Below are 23,742 nucleotides of genomic sequence, written 5' to 3' on the forward strand. Positions count from 1 at the left end.
GCTGCACTCTTTTACAGGTCGGCTGTCTTTATTCTCCTCTTGCAACCTATCCTTCCAAAAACCCCAAGAATATTTAGTTCTCAGCTTTTATTACGTAGCAACCACTTTCTGTCACATCTGGCAGATCATGTCCACCCTCCACTTGTGCCATTAAGTTGCTCACAACAGGAAAGATGTACATATTCAAATATTGAGTGTTTAATCTGCCTTTTTAACATTTATTTATTGATTGATTGACTGAGGTGAGGCATGGAATAGGCCTTTTCAGCCTTTTGAACCACGTTGCCCAGCAATCCCTGATTTAATTCTAGCCTAATGACTGGACAATTTACAATGACAATTAACCTACCAGCCAGTACGTCTTTGAACTGTGGGAGGAACCCAGACCACCTGGAGGAAACCCATGCGGCCACGGGGAAAGCGTGCAAACGGGCAGTGGCAGGAATTGAACCCGGGTTGCTGGTACTGTAAAGAGCCAAGCTAGCCACTTCACTACCGTGCTGACCTTAATGTCAATGTGCAGGTACATCCTTACGTATGTAGGCTCTGTCCTTCACTATAACACCTGACTGTCATTGTACCTTTCACCACATGGCATTTTTGCCTTGTCCTTTCTCTGTTAATTTTTAAAATTGCTTTTTAGAGCAATAAAGCACATATACAGGCCCTTTGGCCCATCAAGTCTATGCTGACCACAGTGCCTACCCTCCATTGGTTAGGGTTGACCATGCATGTTGCATCCTGGCTGTCTATGAAAGCCAGGGCAGTACGATATGGAGAGCAAGCTGCCCATGTATCAGGCTCCCCTCTCCACGCAGATGATGCACCCAAAGCAGCAGCACAGTTTGGCACCAGTGGCAAAGCTGGAATTGCTGGTCAGCGTTGTACTCAATGTAGGACTGCTCTAAAGAATCCAGTTCCAGGTTCCTCCCTCGGAGTTTACTCCTGAATCCTCCCCTATGAGTGGGTCTAGCAGCAAGGTGGCGTTGGTTTGCGATCAGAGTTTTCCTTCTCCTCGGTGAGCTGCCAGTCACGGCTGACGAGCCCCATCTGCCCGAAGCAACTGGTTTGAGGCACCAGTAACCTGCCTTTGCCCTTCTCCTGTCAGTAGAAACGGTTCAGCCGGGCTTAGTGGCTAAGCCACACGTGAAGGCCAGGAGCTGGACTTGGTTGTCAGAGGCTAATTGAGGTGCACGCCATTGGGAGCATTTAATAGATAATGGGAGCTTATCCCCATTATCACTCCCCACCGATAACAACCTTAAGGAACCAGTGCTTGCCCATCTAGTCAAATTGCCTGCCTTCAGCTCAATCCCTCTAGGTCCCTCCCCCAATGTACTGTACCTGTCCAAGCGCTTCTTAAATAATACTGTTGTAGCTGCCACAACCACTTCCTCTGGCAGCACAATCAATATACAGTCCACTGTCTGTGTGGAAACAAAGCCTGCACTCAGATTCCTGTCAATTCTTTCTCCACTCTCCCTAATTCTATAGCCCTGGTTATAGACTCCCCTACTCTGGCAAAAAGTCTGCTACCATTCTCCTTATCTCTGCCTCCCATAATGTTAAACATTTCTACAAGGTCTAAGTGACTACTGTCTGGTGGCACTGACGCCAGTCATCACAGAGAGCTATGAACGACTGGTAATGGTACATATCAAAAACTCCAATCATAAGACCATAGGATATAGGAGCAGAATTAGGCCATTTGGCCCATTGCTTCTGTGCCACCATTTCATCATGGCTGATCCATTATTTCTCTCAGTCCCAATCTCCTGCCATCTCCCCACATCCCTTCATATCCTGACCTGTCAAGAATCTATCAAACTCTGCTTTAAATATATATGAAGACTTGGCCTCCACAGGTGCCTGTGGCAAAGAATTCCAGAGATTCACCACTCTCTGGCTAAAGAAATTCCTGCTCATCTCCATTCTAAAAGGACATCCCTCTATTCTTTGAGTACGTCCTTTGGTCTTAGACTTTCCCGCCATAGGAAACATCCTCTCCACATTCACTCTGTCAAGGCCTTTCACCGTTCGATAGGTTTCAATGAAGTCACCCCTCATTCTTCAGAATTCCAGTGAATACAGTCCCAGAGCCATCAAATGCTCTTCATATGACAAGCCATTCAATCCTGGAATAATTTTCCTGAACCTCCTTTGAACCTTCTCCAGTTTCAGCACATCCTTTCTAAGATAAGGTGCCCAGACCTGCTCACAGTACTCCAAGTGAGGCCTCACTGGTGCTTTATATAGTTTCAACATTACATCGTTGCTTTTATATTCTCATCCTCTTGAAATGAATGTTAACATTGCATTTGCCTTCCTCACCACAGACTCAACCTGCAAATTAACCTTCAGGGAATCCTACACAAATACTCCCAAGACCCTTTGCACCTCAGTTTTTTGTACTTGCTGTCCATTTTGAAAATAGTCAATTCTTTCATTTCTTCTACCAAAGTGCAAGACCATACACTTCCCGACAATGTATTCTCATTCTCCTAATCTGTTTAAGTCATTCTGTAGCATCTCCACTTCCTCAAAACTACCTGCCCCTCCAGTTATCTGCATATCGTCTGCAAACTTTGCAACAAAGCCATCAATTCCACCATCTAAATCATTGACATATAATATAAAAAGAATCGGTCCCAACACAGAGCCCTGTGATACACTACTAATCACCGACAACCAACCAGAAAAGGCTCCCTTTATTCCCACTCTTTGCCTCCTGCCAATCAGCCACTCGCTTTATCCATGCTAGAAACTTTCCTGTAATACCATGGACTCATAGATTGTTAAGCAGCCTCATTGTGGCACTTTGTCAAAGGCCTTCTGAAAACCCAAGTACACAACATCAACTGATTTTCCTTTGTCGATCATACTTTAAAGAATTCCAACAGAATTGTCAAGCAAGATTTTCCCTTGAGGAAACCATAGTGACTATTGCCTATTTTATGATGTACTCTGAGTACCTCATCCTTAATAATCGACTCCAACATCTTCCCAAACACTGAGGTCAGACTAACAGGCCTATAGTTTCCTCTCCTCTGCCTCACTCCCTTCTTGAAGATTGGAGTAACATTTGTAACTTTCCTGTCTTCCGGAACCATTCCAGAATCTAGTGATTCTTGAAAGATCATTACTAATGCCTCAACAATCTCTTCAGATACCTTGTTGAGAACTCTGGGGTGTACGCCATCTGGTCCAGGTGACCTATCTACCTTCAGACCTTTCAGTTTCTGAAGAACCTTCCATCTAGTTATGGTAACTTCACACACTTCATGACTCCTGACACCTGGAACTTCCATCATAATGCTAGTGTCTTCCACTGTGAGACTGATGCAAAATACTTGTTCAGTTTTCCCACCACTTCGTTGTCCCCCATTACTAATTCTCCAGCATTGTTTTCCAGTGGTCTGATAACAACAGACTCACCTCTCTTTTACACTTTATGTGTCTGAAGAAACTTCTGGTATCCACATTAATATTATCGGCTAGCTTACTTTTGTATTCCACCTTTACCTTCTTAATGACTTTTTTAGTTGCCTTTTGGTGGATTTTAAAGGCTTCCCGATCCTCCCCGTTAATTTTTGCTCTATTATATGTCTTCTCTTTGGCTTTTATGTTAGCCACAGTTGTGTCATCTTTCCTTTAGAATACCTCTTGCTCTTTGGGATTTATACTGTATATCCCGTGTCTTGTGAATTGCTTCTGAAAATTCCAGCTATTACTGCTCTGCCATCATCCCTGCCAGTGTTCTTTTCCAATCAATTTTGACCAACTCCTCTCTCATGCCTCTGTATTTTCTTTTACTCTACTGTTATACTATTACATCTGACTTTAGCTTCTCCTTCTCAAAATTCATTGTGAATTCAATCATATTATGATCACTCCCCCCTAATGGTTCTCTTACCTTAAGCTCGCTAATCAATTTTGGTTCATTGCACAATCCTGCCCCATTGGACACTCACCAATCTTCTTACTGGCAGAACCACTCTATAACAAATGCCATAGCATCTGTCATGCACCTGGCCCTGACACACTTTGAAAACAAGGACTCTTATGTCAGATTGCTGTTTCTGGATTTCAGTTCAGCGTTCAACACTATTGTCCCACAGACCTTGGTGAACAAACTCCTACTCCTTGGTCTAAATACACACTGTGTAACTGGGTGTTGGACTTCCTAACCAACAGACTTCAGAAAATTAGCATCTTCACTCCTTTCTCCCTAGCATCCCCAACACAGGTGCCACCCTCCCACCCCGAGGATGTATGCTGAGCCCATTCCCGTATACTCTTCTCACACATGATTGCACAGCCATACACCCGAGTAGTCATATTGTCAAGGTTGCTGATGACACGACTGTGATGGAGCTTATCGCCAAAAATTATGAGATGGCCTACAGAGAGGAGGTGGAAGAGTTTGAGGCCTCCCTCTCTCTCACCATTGTCTGTATGGAGTCTGTTCTCTTTGATACCATATGGTCTTTCTCCAGGAGCCCAGGCACCCAGGTTTCCTCTCACATTCTAAAGATGTAGAGGTTGAGGTTATTAACTTGTGGCCATGCTACATGGGTGACGGAAGTCTGGCAGCAGTTAAGGGCTGCCCTCAGTACATCCTCAGACTGCGCTGGTTGTTAATGCAAACAATGCATTTCACTGTATGTTTCAATGCACATGTCACAAATTAAGCTAATCTCTTTATCTCACTTTATACTACAAAGTTTGTCAAAGTAGATGTAGAATTATTCTAACCCCCCACCCCCCACACCGCCCAGCTGTTGTGCTCCAGCTGAAAATATGAGGTTAGTTTATTCCCCAGCCCCCAAATTTAGCAAAAAGTCAATTTAGTTTCCATTGCTAGTGTGTCTTAACAAATTCAGCTCTGATGTTTGCTTAAAGCAGGAAAATAGCAGCTCTTTTCAATTCCCCCATGCACCAAAGTCCAGAGTTCCGTATTCCGTAGGATTTGTACCCTGTACGACATATTCCAAACTTGTGCTAGCTGGACCTGTTAGTTGCCATTTATAATAATTATCAACCAATTTCATCCAATTTATTTATTTATTGAATATGTTAAGGATCATCACAATAAGTTCACATCTGCCACTAAGCAAACACCTTATTTACCACTAATAGTGAAAAAAACATAGCGTCTGCAGCTAAGTGCCAATACAAACTCGAAGCCACTCTCAATAATTTCTCCTTTGGCTCGTCCCATTTCCTTCAAACAAAATATGGGTCCCAGCTATGCCTGCCTGTTTGTCGGCTACACAGAACAGTCTAGTTCCAAGCCTGCGCTGGTGTCATTCTCCAACTTTCCCTACACTACATCAATGACTGCATTGGTGCTGCTTCCAACAGAGCTCATCAACTTCATCTCCAACTTCCACCCTGCCCTCAGATTTACCTGGTCCATTTCCGACACCTCCCTCCCCTTTCTCGATCTCTCTATCTCTGGAGACAGCTTATCTACTGATATCTATTATAAACCCACTGACTCTTACAGCTACCTGGATTATATCTTTTCCCACCCTGTTGCTTTAAAAATGCCCATCCCCCCCCCAATTCCTCCATCTCTGCTGCATCTGCTCTGAGGATGAGGCTTTTCATTCCAGAACAAAGGGGATATCCTCTATCTTCAAAGAAAGGAGCTTCTCTTCCTCCACCATCAACACTGCCCTCAAATGCATCTCTTCTATTTCGCTCATATTTCCCCCCACCCCACCAGGAATAGGGTTCCTCTTCTCCTCACCTACCACCCCACCAGCCTCAACATCCAGCATTATTCTCTGTAACTTCCTCCATCTCCAGCGGGATCCCACCACCAAGCACATCTTTCCCTCCTCATTCCCACTTACTGCTTTCCACAGGGATCACTCCCTAGGCGACTCCCTTGCCAATTTGCCCCTCCCCACTGATCTCCCTCCTGGCACTTATCCTTGCAAGTGGACAAGTGCTACACCTGCCCCTACACCTCCTCCTTCACAACCATTCAAGGCTCCAATCAATCTTTCCAGGTGAGGCAACACTTCACCTATGAGTCTGTTGGGGTCATAGGGAGGATAGGCAGGGGACAAAGATCAGGAGCAATCAGACCAAGGATGTAGGGGAAAAGGAAGAAAAAGAGAACGAAGTTATTTGCTCCATTAAAGATAAACAGAGAGTGGGAGGTGGAGAGTTTCTAAAATGCATCTATTTTAATGCTAGGAGCGTTGTAAGAAAGGTGGATGAGCTTAGAGCATGGATTAATACCTGGAAATAGGATGTTGTAGCTATTAGTGAAACATGGTTGCAGGAGGGGTGTGATTGGCAACTAAATATTCCAGGATTTTGTTGCTTCAGGTGTGATAGAATAGGAGGGGCAAGAGGGGGAGGTGTTGCATTGCTTGTCAGAGAATATATGACAGCAGTACTCTGACAGGATTGATTAGTGGACTCGTCTAGGGAGGCTATTTGGGTGGAATTGAGAAATAGGAAAGGTGTTGTGACACTTATAGGGGTGTATTATAGACTACTTAATGGGGACCGAGAACTGGAGGAGCAAATTTGTAAGGATATAGCAGATATTTGTAGTAAGTACAAGGTTGTGATTGTGGGAGATTTTAATTTTCCACACATAGACTGGGGAGCCCATTCTGTAAAAGGGCTGGATGGTTTGGAGTTTGTCAAATGTGTGCAAGATATTTTTTTGGAGCAATACATCGAGGTACCAACTAGAGAAGGGGCAGTGTTGGATCTCCTGTTAGGGAATGAGACAGGGCAGGTAACGGAGGTATGTGTTGGGGAGCACTTCGGGTCCAGTGATCACAATACCATTAGTTTCAGTGTAATTATGGAGAAGGATGGGACTGGACCTAGGATTGAGATTTTTGATTGGAGAAAGGCTAACTTTGAGGAGATGCGATAGGATTTAGAAGGAGTGGATTGGGACAATTTGTTTTATGGGAAGGATGTAATAGAGAAATGGAGGTCATGTAAAGGTGAAATTTTGAGGGTACAGGATCTTTATGTTCCTGTTAGGTAGAAAGGAAAGATTAAAAGTTTGAGAGTGCCATGGTTTTCAAGGGATATTGGAAACTTGGTTCAGAAAAAGAGAGGGAACTTCAATAGATATAGGCAGCTTGGAGTTAATGAGGTACTTGAGGAATATAAAGAATGTAAAAAGAATCTTAAGAAAAAAATTAGAAAAGCTAAAAAAAGATACGAGGCTGCTTTGGCAAGTAAGGTGAAAATAAATCCAAAGGGTTTCTACAGTTATGTTAGTGGTAAAAGGATAGTGAGGGATAAAATTGGTCCCTTGGAAAATCAGAGTGGATGGCTATGTGTGGAGCCAAAAGAGATGGGGGATATTTTGAACAATTTCTTTTCTTCAGTATTCACTAGGGAGAAGGATATTGAATTGTGTGAGGTATAGAAAACAAGAAGGGTAGTTATGGAAAGTATGAAAATTAAAGAAGAGGAAGTACTGGTGCTTTTAAGGAATATAAAAGTGAATAAGTCTCCGGGTCCGGACAAGATATTCCCTAGGACCTTGAGGGAAGTTAGTGTGGAAGTAGCAGGGGCTCTGACAGAAATATTTCAAATGTCATTAGAAACGGGGATGGTGCCAGAGGATTGGCATATTGCTCATGTGGTTCCATTGTTTAAAAAGGATTCTAAGAGTAAACCTGGCAATTATCGGCCTGTGAGTTTGACGTCAGTGGGTGGGTAAATTGATGGAAAGTATTCTTAGAGATGGTATATTTGATTATTTGGATAGACAGGGTCTGATTAGGAACAGTCAACATGGATTTGTGTGCGGAAGGTCATGTTTGACAAATCTTATTGAATTTTTTGATGAGGTTACTAAGAAAGTTGACAAGGGTAAAGCAGTGGATGTTGTCTATATGGACTTCAGTAAGGCCTTTGACAAGGTTCCACACGGAAGGTTAGTTAGGAAGTTTCAATCGTTAGGCATTAATATGGAAGTAGTAAAATGGATTCAGCATTGGCTAGATGGGAGATGCCAGAGAGTAGTGGTGGATAACTGTGTGTCAGATTGGAGGACGATGTGTACTGGATCCAATGTTGTTTGTCATATATATTAATGATCTGGATGATGGGGTGGTAAATTGGATTAGTAAGTATGCAGATGATACTAAGATAGGTGGCGTTGTGGATGATGAAGTAGGTTTTCAAAGCTTACAGAGAGATTTGGGCCAGTTAGTAGAGTGGGCAGAAAGATGGCAGATGGAGTTTAATGATGAAAAATGTGAGGTGCTACATTTTGGTAGGACTAATCAAAATATGACATACCTGGTAAATGGTAGGGCATTGAAGAATGCTGTATACAGAGGGATCTAGGAATAATGGTGCATAGTTCTCTGAAGGTGGAATCTCATGTGGTTAGGGTGGTGAAGAAAGCTTTTGGTATGCTGGCCTTTATTAATCAGAGCATTGAGTATAGGAGTTGGCATGTAATGTTGAAATTGTATAAAGCATTGGTAAGGCCGAATTTGGAGTATTGTGTACAGTTCTGGTCACCGAATTGTAGGAAAGATGTCATTAAAATTGAGAGAGTACAGAGGAGGTTTACTAAAATGTTGCCTGGGTTTCATCTCCTAAATTACAGAGAAAGATGGAACAGATTAGGTCTTTATTCTTTGGAGCATAGAAGGTTGAGGGGGGACTTGAAGAGGTGTTTAAAATTATGAGGGGGATTGATAGAGTTGATGTGGATAGACTTTTTCCATTTAGAGTGGGGGAGATTTGAACAAGAGGACATGAGTTGAGAATTAAAGGACAAAAGTTTAGGGGTAACATGAGGGGGAACTTCTTTACTCAGAGAGTGGTAGCTGTGTGGAACGAGCTTCCAGCAGAAGTGGTTGAGGCAGGTTCGATGTTGTCCTTTAAAGTTAAATTGAATAGATACATGGACAGGAAAGGAATGGAGGGTTATGGGCTGAGTGCAGATCGGTGGGACTAGGTGAGAGTAAGAGCTTGGCACGGACTAGAAAGGCCAAGATGGCCTGTTTACGTGCTGTAATTGTTATATGGTTATCTATCGTATCTGGTGCTCCTGGTGTAGCCTCCTGTATATCAATGAGACCTGATGTAGATTGGGAGACCACTTCACCAAGCACCCATGCTCCATCCCAGTGGCCACCCATCTTAATTCCACTTCATTCCAACATGTCAGTCCATGGTCTTCTCTAATGTTGCGATGAGGCCACACTCAGGTTGAAGGAACAATACCCTGTAATCTTTCTGGGTAGCCTCCAACCTGATGGCATGAACATTGATTTCTCAAACTACCAGTAATGCCGCCCCCCCCTTCACCATTTCCCTCTCTAACCTTATCTCCTTAACTGCCCATCACCTCTCTCTGATGGCCCTCCCCTTTTCTTTCTTCCATGGCCTTCTACCCTCTCCTTTCCAATTCCCCCTTCTCCAGCCCTGTATCTCACCAATCAACTTGCCAGCTCATTACTTCACCCCTCATTTCATCTGTCACCTTGTGCTTCTTTCTCCCTTCCCCCCACCTTCTAACTCTGACTCAACTTTTTTTCTCCAATCCTGAAGAAGGGTCCTAACCCGAAATGTTGATTGTACTCTTTTCCATAGATGCTGCCTGGTCTGCTGAGTTCCTCTCAGCATTTTGTGTGTGTGCTGTTTGAACATCATTACAATCCTTCGTTCACTGTATTTTGTTTTCTGTAGACTTTATATTCCAGAGAACTAGACTTTGTATCCTGATAGCTCATAGATGTTTTGTGTTCCTTTTGTAAAGATCACATTTGTCTAAATGAACCTGTATTTAAGAACACAAGACACAGGAGAATTGGGCCATTTGGCCCATCAAGACTACTCCACTATTTGATCATGGCTGATTTATTATCCCTCTCAATACCATTCTCCCACCTTCTCCCTGTAATCTTTGACAGCCTTACTAATCAAGAAACCATCAACCTTAACTATGTCCAATGACTTGGCCTCCATAGCCATCTATGGCAATGTAATCCACAGATTCACCATACTTTGGCTAAAGAAATTCTTCATCTCTGTTCTAAAGTGACGTCCTTGTATTCTGAGATTATACCCTTGGGTTCTAGACTCTCCCGCTATTGGAAACATCCTCTCTAAATCTATAAACCGATTTTCAATGTAGTACTTGCAGTATCATAAACACTGGGCAAAATTCTCAGCTGGTTCCTTGAACGTAACTCTGAAAATATTGGATGATCCAACACAGCTGAAGCCAGTGTCACTGTAGCCCAAAATTGTGTTACTGTCAGTGTGGATACTCTACATTTAAATGCTCTTTTCAGATTCACAAAACATATGTTTAAAAATATCTCAAACAATAAAAAAATCTGCTGGAAAAAAAGTTTAACCTCCAATTACCCCTACCAAAAACAGGATACTTTAATCTCCAATGTGGAAATCCTAATGGCTCAGCATCTGACGTTTTCAATATTCCCCAGAAACTTCATAGGGATTCCCATTGCTGTGCTCTCCAAAACTCAGCAAGGCCCTTGGTTCCAACACTCCCCTTAAACTTAATAATTTACCTGTTAAAATTGTTGGAATACTGTGAAACATCAAAAAAATTGAAAGCTTGTTAGGATGTTGGTAGAAGTAACATCAAAGATTTTGGAAAAACCTGCTAGTCTGCCAAAGTGCAATGTTACCAGTTTTACTGTGGTCATTCAGTATTGCTGGTGAGCATGTTTGCCCACTGGAAGCAGCATTTATTTACATGACAGCATTATGTGCCTGGACGTAGATCAGTCAGGCATTCTGAAAAGGGGGATAAAATGCAAATACAACAGTATCAGTCATTTGACAAGAGAATGGGAAAGCTTTACAACCTGCATGTTATCTATTTAAAAGTATTAGACAACTATCAATAATTTATCAGGAGATACAGGGAGAAGGCAGGAGATTGGGGCTGAGGAGGAAAAGGATCAGTCATGATGAAATGGCAGAGCAGACTCAATGGACCAAATGGCTTAATTCTGCTCCTACGTTATATGGTCATATAAAGTAGTAAATGCATGAGATGCAGAGACATTAAAAGTGAATTACACAAACACATTTTTTAAACATTTTATTTTTACAAATATTTGTGAAACATTTTTGGACTCCATCTATCATATCAATATTAGATGTTTTTGCCAATGATTTTTTATTGTGTATTCCTTAATTGTAACATGCACATACTGATAATCATTTAACGATTTGAAGAAACTTTGAATTCAGGGATTTATACACATTCAGGAATAGTGTTTTTTTTTATTAAATCACATAAATAAGAAATTGGTGTTGAGTAAAAAGTCTATTGTTCTGATCTGACAAGCTTCAATCAGAACCCTTTAATGGCTTGCAACCGATTAGTCTGCATATTACCTCCAACCAGCCACCACCAATCTAAAATGGTCTCCAACAGAAGCCATTCTAATGCACTTAAAATGTCATTACGTGTTCAAAATGGCTGAATGCTCAGTTACATTCTGTGTTGAATTTCCAGTACCGAGAAAAATGATCCAATAACTTACCCTAAAATCTCTATTTCTTGCATTTGTTTTACTTCGCAATCCAACATTCACTGACCAACCTGTTTCCCCACTGCTTCCACTAAAGGGCTATCAGATTACCATACCTCCCACAACTGTACTTCTGAATGATGTTACACACACAAATGAGAATATAAAAAAATACACTGTGGTTCTAAGTAACAGCACTGCAGCACCACTAATGGCCAACCAGTGGCACTAAAGGAAATGACAATCTCATTAAAATCATAGCTCTGCAAATTTGTAAAGTGCATTTTACTGTAATACTACAGCTCAAATGGTCATGGAAACTAATGGGGTTTCTGCATGTACTGGTTTGTTATTTTCTAAACTACTCCAATAAAAACAGAACCTATAGCATCTCTAGACTGAGTCAGACCTTGCAACCTATTCAAGTGTTTGAGCAAATTGAATCATACTACCATATAGCATCTTTCCTGGACTTTTGTGACAAGAGGTAAAGGTTATTATAATTGCACTGGCAGTTTGATTTTAACAAGGATAAATTAGGTTCGTTTAAATTTAAAGGCAACACAACTGGTGCTTTGCCTGAACCACATTGCCTCTTTATCCCCTTCTGGGAATGTTTCAATACTATTTCAGTTTGCAACAATATCTTGCTTCTGTGATTTTAAGCTCCCTCAAATCCTCTACTTTAAAGAACCTTCTCTGACACATACGCAAGTGCCATTCCACACATCCACTTACTGAATTACTGTAGACATCTTGACAAAATAGGCTTTCACGGCTTAAGTAGTTAGAATACATAAAGGTTTACTTATCATTTTATACATTCATTCTACAGTATCTAAGATTCTAAGTACTTCTTTAAAAAAATGACGTTATTTGCTTGCAAATTCTGACAGGCAGTTTCTACAATAAAATTAGCAATACATTCAAAGTCTAAATAAGCAGAGAGTTCTCTAAATAATGCCACAACTCGTGTACTGATTGGTGAAAGGGCCATAGCAATGTTGCCATTTAGTAAGCCTTCAAGTTTCAGTGCATCACCAGGGGAAGATAACAATGTTCTTATTCCAGTTTCCCAAATGCAAAGTTCAACTGCACACAATAGCCAATTCCAATAGTGTAAAGTGCATGCACTATTTCTAAAATTCTCAGATAAATGGCTCATTAGACATCAGAACTAAGGTACCTCCTGGCTGAGTTGGGCAGAATCCTGCAATATCCAATAGCAGTCTGCTAACTTGTCTTCTTGTTTGAGTTGTAATACATTGGTGAAGTCCTGGAATAACCAAACATTTTAGATGTGCATTTCCTTATAAGTGTGTGAACTGGCATATAGCTGAGGATCTAGTTGAAGCTGAAGATTTAAGTAATAGATTACTATGAATCATTGTAAACTTATTTGAAATTCTCAAGATATCATTGAGCTCCATACAGGGTGTCTTCATTTGATTTCACAATTCTGAATTTTCTCTCATGGCTGCTTTAAGTGGGCCCCAGCTATAAAAAGAGGTTGGCTCGTAATTAAAAGACTATTAAGCTATTGGCAGAAAAAGGCATTTGCCATGTCTTACTAATTTATTATCACTACCTTCTTTATCTTACCCATTATTCATTTCTGTTGAGGATTTTATTATCTTCTAAGGGAAATCTGGTGCTGTGATTTAAGCTGCTTCAAAAACATTAAAACTGTCCGAACCTGAGAGATTGTTAAATAAACTATAACACAAAAGGAAACAGTGACATTTAAAATACATTTTTAAATGTTCATGAAACTCTGCAGTTCAATACTTTAACTGAAATCAAATAATAATAATAATAATAATCCTAATATGTATAAGTACAAGCTGGGCAATAGGCAAGGAAAACTGCCATTCTCTCCTTTCTGATCTCTTCATTGTGATTAAATGTGGCCATTCTGTGCTGATGGAATGGTTCATATGTAGTCAAAGACTGCAGCAACACACTCACAGGTCTTGGCCCAAAACGTCAATTGTTTATTCCTCATTATAGATGCTGCCTGGCCTGCTGAGTTTCTCCAGCATTTTGTGTGTGTTACTCTGGATTTCCAGAATCTGCAGAATCTCTTGTGTTTCTAATCTCAAAGACAGTATGCAAGATAGAGAAAATACTGTCAAGTATTGCTCACAAGGCAGGATTTGAATTTCAAAATGGCACAAACACCTGTCTCATCTAGAGATGGTTGGCCAATTAGCACCTTTGTGTTTCCAGCTTTGTGAGTAATTCATTACAATGCTGTTGGTAAAAATATTTAAGTTTCAGTAAAATCATGTTACACAAAAGCTGAGTCCATGAGAGGACACACACAAGTAAAATGGGAACAAAATCAACACGGAAAGTATTACATCTTTCCAAAATATGTTACAATAGGGAGGCTAAAGTTTAAGCATATTTTAAAAACAATTTAATGCATTACTGTTCACAGTTTTAATCACAGGGAAACACAAAGAATTTTTTCTTAAGTGGTTCACTGGATATGAATGTTTAAAAAAAAAGCCTGCTCAACCAGCACTACTACCAAGTGCATCATTCCAGTCTCTCTTAGTCTCCACCTTTATCGAGACAATCCATCGGTTCTCTCTACCCTTCTCCTTCTCCTGCAGCATAAACTACATTTGATTTCTAATTTTTTTCCTGGGTTCTGATGAAAGGTCAATAATCTGAAATATTAACACTGCCATCTGGCCTGAGTATTTCCAGCTTTTTGTTTTTAAATTACAAATGTGTTTGCTACAGCTATATATAGATAAGTATGATTTTACATTTAAAAATGTACAGCAGAACACAGGTGAAATGGGACTGGAGTAACTGTGTTCAGTGTGCATCTACAACTAGTTCTTTCAGTGTTGAAATATATATCATTCTTTGTGTGAATATCCCTGTATTTTCAAAATAAATACTATCTTATGCCAAGGTGAAACCAATTCAGCATCCAAGTCAAACCTTTCTTCATTTGTAGAATAAATGTTTTTCTATTAAACCAGTTTTTAAAGAGAACCTCAAAGGTCTGATGTTTTCTAGTGTCTGGGGCAAGTAAATAAATCATAACTAAATATAATGTGCGTGATATCAAAGTGGAGGCAGAAGTAGTGCTTTTGGTGGGGGGAGGGGGGGAGAGGAGGGAGGGAAATGCTGTTAAGGTGTAGCCTGAAAATCATTGGAGGAATAGGATCATTCTTTCCTCCAAACTGCTTGACCTAATTCTTTTACAAATATAACGTGGAGAGAATGCAACGTAACTCTTGGAAAGATCCTTGGAATTTTCCCAAATCTCTGCAGCTTTAATGTTGTCATTTTTTTCCTGATTGGAGATCTTTTCTTTAAAACTGACCTGCATCATACAGTCGCCATTGACAAATCACTGTTCTTGTTCTGTTTTTGTTCCACCTAGAGTGCATCACCCACTACAAAACAATTATAGATCTCAGCAACTCAGTCTTTTCACAAAATTCAGAGTGGAATTCTCTACATTTGAAAAACATATCAAACTACCCAGTAGATATCAAATTTGATGCTCCCCTACATTTACTAGTTATGGAATAACAGTTCTTGAAACCACGTAAAAGCCATGCTGTGTATACTTGCTTTAATTGTATTTTACACCAGTAACAGAAAGCATTAGTCTTCAGTATGTTGAAACATACTACCTTGAAACCTCCCTAGAAATTGGACCCATACTTAACTGGCTAAATATGTTATCACGGTAATAGAATGAGAGATTTTCCACTGAACTGTAAGGAATACACCCTTCACAAAATGTTAATTGGAGAGCAAAAGCTGAAATTAGATTTGACGTATTTTAGTTTTCTAGTTGCCTTTTGGTACTAATAAACATTTACTAATACACGTTGTTAAACATTACGAGTTAACATACTCCCCACTTAAAGATCTGGATTTTGTCATTTATGTTATAAACTGCTGGTATAATCTAGTTTCTACATAGTAATATGTTTATACAGTAATTTGAAGCTCTCCTTATATGCAGTGTAATGTCTTTGGCTTTCATTATAATAGTGCTGTGGGTCTTTTAATCTGAAACTTCAAGGCTTAGACACTCAGCTTTGCGATAGCCCTCATTACATAAGTGCATTTCTCACATCATTAAGCAAAACAACTGCTTAAAATTGGCACCACAATAACAATACTCCTACATTCTGTGACAATACAGAGCCAAGGAGGAGGAAAAAGGGAAAATAAGCTTTTTTTTTACACTGTCAGCCAATAAAGCACAATATTCAAAACTTGTGCCTAGTAGTAGGCACATTACTCTTCATTTCAAATATACAATAGCATACAATCAGTTTGTATCTGAGAGACCAATGAAGATCTCAAGGTCCCATTGAACTTGACTACGTATAGAAGATAATTTCTGGGACTTGCCCATCCTCTACTGATGTTCCATTGTTATTCCCAGCAGCGTAACAGAATGTGAAGACTGTTTTTGTGCCTGTTGTTGGAGATTCATGGATGACCTTACGAAGTCCTTTTGTTCCATAATGAGAATCTGGCCCCTACAGCACAAAAGAATTTTTTTAAATAATCTTTCATTGATGACAGAAACCAAGTAAAATTTGTATAAACAATAAGGCATTGAAAACAGTGACATAAGAGAAAGGAATCTTTAAAAAGCGATTTTTCAGAAAGAGTCTAGAGGGACAGCATGCTGCACGTTCATATTACCACCTAAATTGACGCATGGTATGATTACCTCTAATCTGCTCAAATTAAATACAAAACATTTTCCACAGATCAACAGAAGTAGAGCTGGTGTAGAGGAAAATGCAGAATAAACACTGTTTAGACAGACAAGTATTTTCCCTCCTGGAAAAGCTGAAATAAACACTACAAGGCCACCTGAAGATTTTTTTTTAAAAAAGAAAGCACACCTATGAGATTTTATTTTGAGATACGGTACAGAACAGACCAGACCGTTCCAGCCCACTGAGCTGCGTCACCCAGGAACCCACCTATTAAACTCTAACCGAATCACACAATTTACAATGACCAATTAACCTACTAACTAGCACGCCTTTGGACTGTGGGAGGAAACTACAGCACCCGGAGGAATCTTGTCTGCTCATGGCTGACTTATTACTCAAACCGTTCTCCTACCTTCTCCCTGTAACCTTCGATGCCCTTACTAATCATTAATGTATCAACTTCTGCTTTAACTATACCCATTGACTTGGCCCTCACTGCCATCTGTGGCAATGTATTCCAGATTCCCGCATCCTCTGGCTGATGAAATTCGTCTTCTTCTATTTTTTAAGGGAGTGGTTCCCAACCCATTTTTATGCCACGGACCCCCATCATTAACTCAGGGGTCTATGGACCTCTGGTTGGGAACCCACGATCTAAAGGGACGTCCTTGTACTTTGAGGCTGTACCCGCTGCTCCTAAACTGTCTCACTATTGGAATCATTCTCCAAGTAACCTCCAAAACAAATCTATAAACATACCTTCAATGTTGCACTTGCAGTATAATTAACATTGGGCAAAATCTCCACTGGTTCCTTGAACATAACCCTGAAAGTATTAGATGATCCATCACAGCTAAAGCCAGTGTCATTTTGTCCCAAAATTGTGTTGCTGTCAGTGTGGATAATCTAAAAATGCAACATATCTCAATCAGTATATTGTTTTAACAGCAGTTGTAAAAAAAAATGTGAAAGCTTGCAAATCATTTTTAGAGATAATATATGACTAAAGGCATGATTTACATCTCCTGTAATCAGATGCAAATTGACTGAACAGAACTTGCTTAGAATGCTAAATGTAGACTAACAAAGAGCACTTGGTGTGTTCAGCGATTGACATTAGAAATACCAAAAACCTAATTACTCGGAAAAATATTACTCGGAAAAATATATATAGCGTATTGGTATATCTATGTTTAATGTCTTTCCTTGCCTCTTTTGTACTTTACAACAGTTTATCTCAGTAATTCTTACTAAATAATGTTTACAGCTTCTTCCTACAACTTAAAAAAACACTTAAAATAGTGCCAAATTCCTTTGCTATGATAACAGACAAAATTGAATATTACAAGATGTCACAGGTCATCATTTTCACATTACAAAAATGACTGTATGGAGAACAGTTTTTTTTACTCACGGCATATTTTCATTAAGCTTAATAGAAATAAGGTGCATCTCCAGTTGCCACCTTTATACTCCCAGAAGCTCTGTCTCCAAAAGGCAAAAGACCATAAGACAAAGGAGCAGAAGTCAGCCATTCGGCCCATCGAGTCTGCTCCGCCATTTTATCATGAGCTGATCTATTCTCCCATTTAGTCCCACTCCCCTGTCTCCTCACCATAACCTTTGATGCCCTGGCTACTCAGATACCTATCAATCTCTGCCTTAAATACACCCAATGACTTGGCCTCCACTGCCGCCCATGGCAACAAATTCCATAGATTCACCACCCTCTGGCTAAAAAAATTTCTTTGCATCTCTGTTCTGAATGAGCGCCCTTCAATCCTTAAGTCATGCCCTCTCATACTAGACTCCCCCATCATGGGAAACAACTTTGCCACATCCACGCTGTCCATGCCTTTCAACATTCGAAATGTTTCTATGAGGTCCCCCCTCATTCTTCTGAACTCCAAGGAATACAGTCCAAGAGCAGACAAACGTTCCTCATATGTTAACCCTCTCATTCCCGGAATCATTCTAGTGAAACTTCTCTGTACCCTCTCCAACGTCAGCACATCCTTTCTTAAATGAGGAGACCAAAACTGTACACAGTCCTCCAAGTGAGGTCTCTCCAGCGCCTTATAGAGCCTCAACATCACATCCCTGCTCCTATACTCTATTCCTCTAGAAATGAATGCCAACATTGCATTCGCCTTCTTCACCACCGACTTAACCTGGAGGTTAACCTTCAGGGTATCCTGCATCAGGACTCCCAAGTCCTGTTGCATCTCAGAACATTGAATTCTCTCCCCATTTAAATAATAGTCTGCCCATTTATTTCTTCTGCCAAAGTGCATAACCATACACTTTCCAACATTGTATTTCATTTACCACTTCTTTGCCCATTCTTCCAATCTATCCAAGTCTCTCTGCAGACTCTGTTTCCTCAGCACTACCGGCCCCTCCATCTATCTTCGTATCATCAGCAAACTTAGCCACAAAGCCATCTATTCCATAATCCAAATCACTGATGTACAATGTAAAAAGAATCAGCCCCAACACTGACCTCTGTGGAACACCACTGGTAACCGGCAGCCAAACAGAATAGGATCCCTTTACTTCCACTCTCTGTTTCCTGCCAATCAGCCAACGCTCTATCCACGTACGTAACTTTCCTGTAATTCCATGGGCTCTTACCTTGTTAAGTAGCCTCATGTGTGGCACCTTGTCAAAGGCCTTCTGAAAATCCAAATATGCAACATCCACTGCATCTCCCTTGTCCAGCCTACTTGTAATTTCCTCAAAAAATTGTAATAGGTTTGTCAGGCAGGATTTTCCTTTAAGGAAACCATGCTGAGTTCTGCCTATCTTGTCATATGCCTCCAGGTACTCCGTAACCTCATCCTTGACAATCGACTCCAACAACTTCCCAACCACCAATGTCAAGCTAACAGGTCTATAATTTCCTTTTTGCTTCCTTGTCCCCTTCTTAAATAGCGGAGTGACATTTGCAATCTTCCTGTCCTCCGGAACCATGCCAGAATCTATCGACTTTTGAAAGATCATCGCTAATGCCTCTGCAATCTCCACAGCTACTTCTTTCAGAACATGAGGATGCATTCCATCTGGTCCGGGAGATTTGCCTACCTTTAGCCTATTCAGCTTCCTGAGTACTTTCTCTGTCGTAATTGTGACTGTGCACACTTCTCTTCCCTGCCACCCTTGAGTGTCCGGTATACTGATGTCTTCCTCGGAGAAGACTGATGCAAAATACTCGTTCAGTTCCTCCACCACCTCCTTATCTCCCATTACAATTTCACCAGCATCATTTTTTTTTTATATAAATCGGTCCTATAATCTACTCTCACCTGTCTTTTACTCTTTATATACTTGAAAAAGCTTTTAGTATCCTCTTTGATATTATTTGCTAGCTTCCTTTCATAGTTCATCTTTTCCTTCTTAATGACCTTCTTAGTTTCCTTTTGTAAGCTTTTAAAAACTTCCCAATCCTCTGTCTTCCCACTATTTTTTGCTTCCTTGTATGCCCTCTCCTTTGCTTTAACTTTGGCTTTGACTTCTCGTCAGCCACGGCTACATCCTTTTTCCATTCGAAAATTTCTTTTTTGGAATATACCTGTCTTGCACATTCCTCACTTCTCGCATAAACTCCAGCCACTGCTGCTCTGCTGTCTTTCCCGCCAGTGTCTCTTTCCAGTCAACTTTGGCCAGTTCCTCTCTCATGCCACTACAATTTCCTTTACTCCACTGAAATACCGACACATCAGATTTCGGCTTCTCTCTTTCAAACTTCACAGTGAACTCAATCATGTTATGATTACTGCCTCCTAAGGGTTCCTTCACCTCAATTTCTCTAATCACCTCCGGTTCATTACACAATACCCAATCCAGTACAGCCGATCCCCTAGTGGGCTCAACAACAAGCTGTTCTAAAAAGCCATCTCGTAGACATTCTACAAATTCTCTCTCTTAAGATCCAGTGCCGACCTGATTTTCCCAATCCACTCGCATGTTAAAATCTCCCACAATTATCATAATACGGCCCTTCTGACAGAAGGGGTGTAGTCAGAGGGACAGAGGGAGAAAAAGGAGAGAGAAAGAATGTGTGTATATAAATAAATAACAGATGGGGTACGAGGGGGAGGTGGGGTATTAGCAGAAGTTAGAGAAGTCGATGTACATGCCATCAGGTTGGAGACTACCAAGACGGAATATAAGGCGTTGTTCCTCCAACCTGAGTGTGGCTTCATCTTTACAGTAGAGGAGGCCGTGGGTAGACATATCAGAATGGGAATGGGATGTGGAATTAAAATGTGTGGCCACTGGGAGATCCTGCTTTCTCTGGCGGACAGAGCGTAGGTGTTCAGCGAAATGATCTCCCAGTCTGCGTCGGATCTCGCCAATATATAAAATACCAGATGCAGTATATCACCCCAGCCAACTCACAGGTGAAGTGCCGCCTCACCTGGAAGGACTGTCTGGGGCCCTGAATGGTGGTAAGGGAGGAAGTGTAAGGGCATGTGTAGCACTTGTTCTGCTTACAAGGATAAGTGCCAGGAGGGAGATCAGTGGGGAGGGATGGGGATCTGCTCAAGGGATCTCCCGTCAATTGCTACCAACCTTATAGTTCCCACACCTGGCACTTTCCATTTCTATCTCCTACCCAAGATCCACAAACCTGCCTGTCCTGGCAGACCTATTGTCTCAGCTTGCTGCTGCCCCACCGAACTCATTTCTGCATACCTCGACACGGTTTTATACCCCCTTGTTCAATCCCTTCCTACCTATGTTCGTGACACTTCTCACGCTCTTAAACTTTTCGTTGATTTTAAGTTCCCTGGCCCCCACCGCTTTATTTTCACCATGGATGTCTAGTCCCTATATACTTCCATCCCCCATCAGGAAGGTCTCAAAGCTCTCCGTTTCTTTTTGGATTCCAGACCTAACCTGTTCCCCTCTACCACCACTCTGCTTCGTCTAGCGGAATTAGTCCTTACTCTTAATAATTTCTCCTTTGGCTCCTCCCACTTCCTCCAAACTAAAGGTGTAGCTATGGGCACCCGTAAGGGTCCTAGCTATGCCTGCCTTTTTGTTGGTTCTGTGGAACAATCTATGTTCCAAACCTATTCTGGTATTCGTCCCCCACATTTCCTTCGCTACATCAATGACTGCATTGGCACTGCTTCCTGCATGCATGCTGAGCTCGTTGACTTCATTAACTTTGCCTCCAACTTTCACCCTGCCCTCAAGTTTACCTGGTCCATTTCCGACACCTCCCTCCCCTTCCTTGATCTCTGTCTCTATCTCTGGAGACAGCTTATCTACTGATGTCTACTATAAGCCTACTGACTCTCACAGCTATCTGGACTATTCCTCTTCTCACCTTGTCTCTTACAAAAATGCCACTCCCTTCTCGTAATTCCTCCGCATCTGCTCTCAGGATGAGGCTTTTCATTCCAGGATGAGGGAGATGTCCTCCTTTTTTTAAAAGGGGCTTTCCTTTCTCCACCATCAACTCTGCTCTCAAACGCATCTCCCCCATTTCACGCACATCTGCTCTCACTCCATCTTCCCGCCACCCCACTAGGAATAGGGTTCCCCTGCTCCTCACCTACCACCCCACCAGCCTCCGGGTCCAACATATTATTCTCCGTAACTTCTGCCACCTCCAACGGGATCCCACCACTAAGCACGTTTCCCTCCCCCTCCCCCCCCACGGCTTTCCACAGGGATCACTCCCTAGGCGACTCCGTTGTCCATTCCTCCCCCCCATCCCTCCCCACTGATCTCCCTCCTGGCACTTATCCTTGTAAGCGGAACAAGCGCTACACATGCCCATACACTTCCTCCCTTACCACCAATCAGGGCCCCAAACAGTCCTTCCAGGTGAGGCGACACTTCACCTGTGAGTCGGCTGGGGTGATATACTGCCTCTGGTGCTCCTGATGTGGCCTTCTATATATTGGCGAGACACGACGCAGACTGGGAGATCATTTTGCTGAACACCTACGCTCTGTCCGCCAGAGAAAGCAGGATCTCCCAGTGGCCACACATTTTAATTTCACATCCCATTCCCATTCTGATATGTCTATCCACGGCCTCCTCTACTGTAAAGATGAAGCCACACTCAGGTTGGAGGAACAACACCTTATATTCCGTCTGGGTAGCCTCCAACCTGATAGCATGAACACTGACTTCTCTAACTTCCGCTAATGCCCCACCTCCCCCTTGTACCCCATCCGTTATTTATTTATATACACACATTCTCTCTCTCTCCTTTTTCTCTCTCTGTCCCTCTGACTATACCCCTTGCCCATCCTCTGGGTTTTCCCCCCCCTTCCCCTTTTCCTTCTCCCTGGGCCTCCTGTCCCATGATCCTCTCATATCCCTTTTGCCAATCACCTGTCCAGCTTTTGGCTCCATCCCTCCCCCTCCTGTCTTCTCCTATCATTTTGGATCTCCCCCTCCCCCTCTCACTTTCAAATCTCTTACTAGCTCTTCCTTCAGTTAGTCCCGACAAATGGTCTCGGCCCGAAACGTCAACTGTACCTCTTCCTAGAGATGCTGCTTGGCCTGCTGCGTTCTCCAGCAACTTTGATGTGTGTTGCTTGAATTTCCAGCATCTGCAGAATTCCTCGTAAGTGCCTTAGCTTACTGCTTTGGACAAGTCAGAAAGAAGCTTCACTCTGCAACGGGTGATGTACTAGTCATTGTTGTCTAAAGATAGGCAAAGGCTCAAATAAGGAACTATCTGATCTTGCAGAAGCAGCTCAAGGTATAGCTAAATATGGGAAGTATAGTGTAGGGGCTAGAATGTTCTAGAGAAAAGGGGAAGGGTCCGAATGAGGAACTGATGGGCTAGCTTTGGCTTAAAATAATTATAACTTACTGACCAATGATTATCTTACATCTAATTGTATCTTAGCATGTGATTGAAATGATTCTAATATTGTCTAAACTTGTAATCGTAAAATTTCCTGCTACTTGATCAACGTTATAAATTGTGGAGAATTGTGTAATTCGGGGGCAATTTCTGGACTGGCTCTTTTGGGAGATCAGTTTGTAACTTCTCCCATAGCATGCTATGAGTAGAGAATAAAGGTTTGAAAAGAATTACATGTATCAGTGTATTTGTGGTATAATTGCTATTGCATCGGGTCTGATCGAGTACGACACTTGGATCTCACACATCCTTACTTTCTGAAGGAGCCTTGCACGGGGAACCTTATCAAATGCCTTACTGAAATCCATATACACTACATCCACTGCTCTATCTTCAATGTGTTTTGTTACAGCCTCAAAGAATTCAATCAGGCTCGTAGGGCACGACCCGCCCTTGATAAAGCCATGCTGACTACCCCTAACCAGACTATGTCTCTCCAAATGCTCATAAATCCTGCCTCTCAAGATCTTCTCCAACAACTTGCCCACCACTGAAGTCAGAGTCACTGGTCTATAACCTCCTGGGTTATCTCCACTCCCTTTCTTGAACAAGGGAACAACATTTGCAACCCTCCAATCCTCCGGTTCTTCTCCAGTCC

General features: G+C 41.7%; 1 protein-coding gene across 6 annotated transcripts in view; it reads right to left on the bottom strand.

Annotated features, from left to right (window-relative positions):
• Positions 1-11,077: 11,077 nt before the first annotated feature.
• Positions 11,078-23,742, bottom strand: part of LOC134337540 (BTB/POZ domain-containing protein 2-like) — a 43,922-nt gene continuing 31,257 nt past the window's right edge. For all 6 annotated transcript variants that reach the window (XM_063032653.1, XM_063032650.1, XM_063032648.1 and 3 more), the window contains 2 exons: positions 17,006-17,152; positions 11,078-16,057 (listed from right to left, as the gene is read on the bottom strand). In XM_063032653.1, coding sequence (XP_062888723.1) covers positions 15,896-16,057; positions 17,006-17,152 — 309 coding nt within the window. In that variant the 3' untranslated portion in view covers positions 11,078-15,895. The remainder of the gene's footprint in view (positions 16,058-17,005; positions 17,153-23,742) is intronic.

This window comes from Mobula hypostoma, chromosome 24 (assembly GCF_963921235.1).
Source record: "Mobula hypostoma chromosome 24, sMobHyp1.1, whole genome shotgun sequence".
Lineage (NCBI taxonomy): Eukaryota > Metazoa > Chordata > Chondrichthyes > Myliobatiformes > Myliobatidae > Mobula > Mobula hypostoma.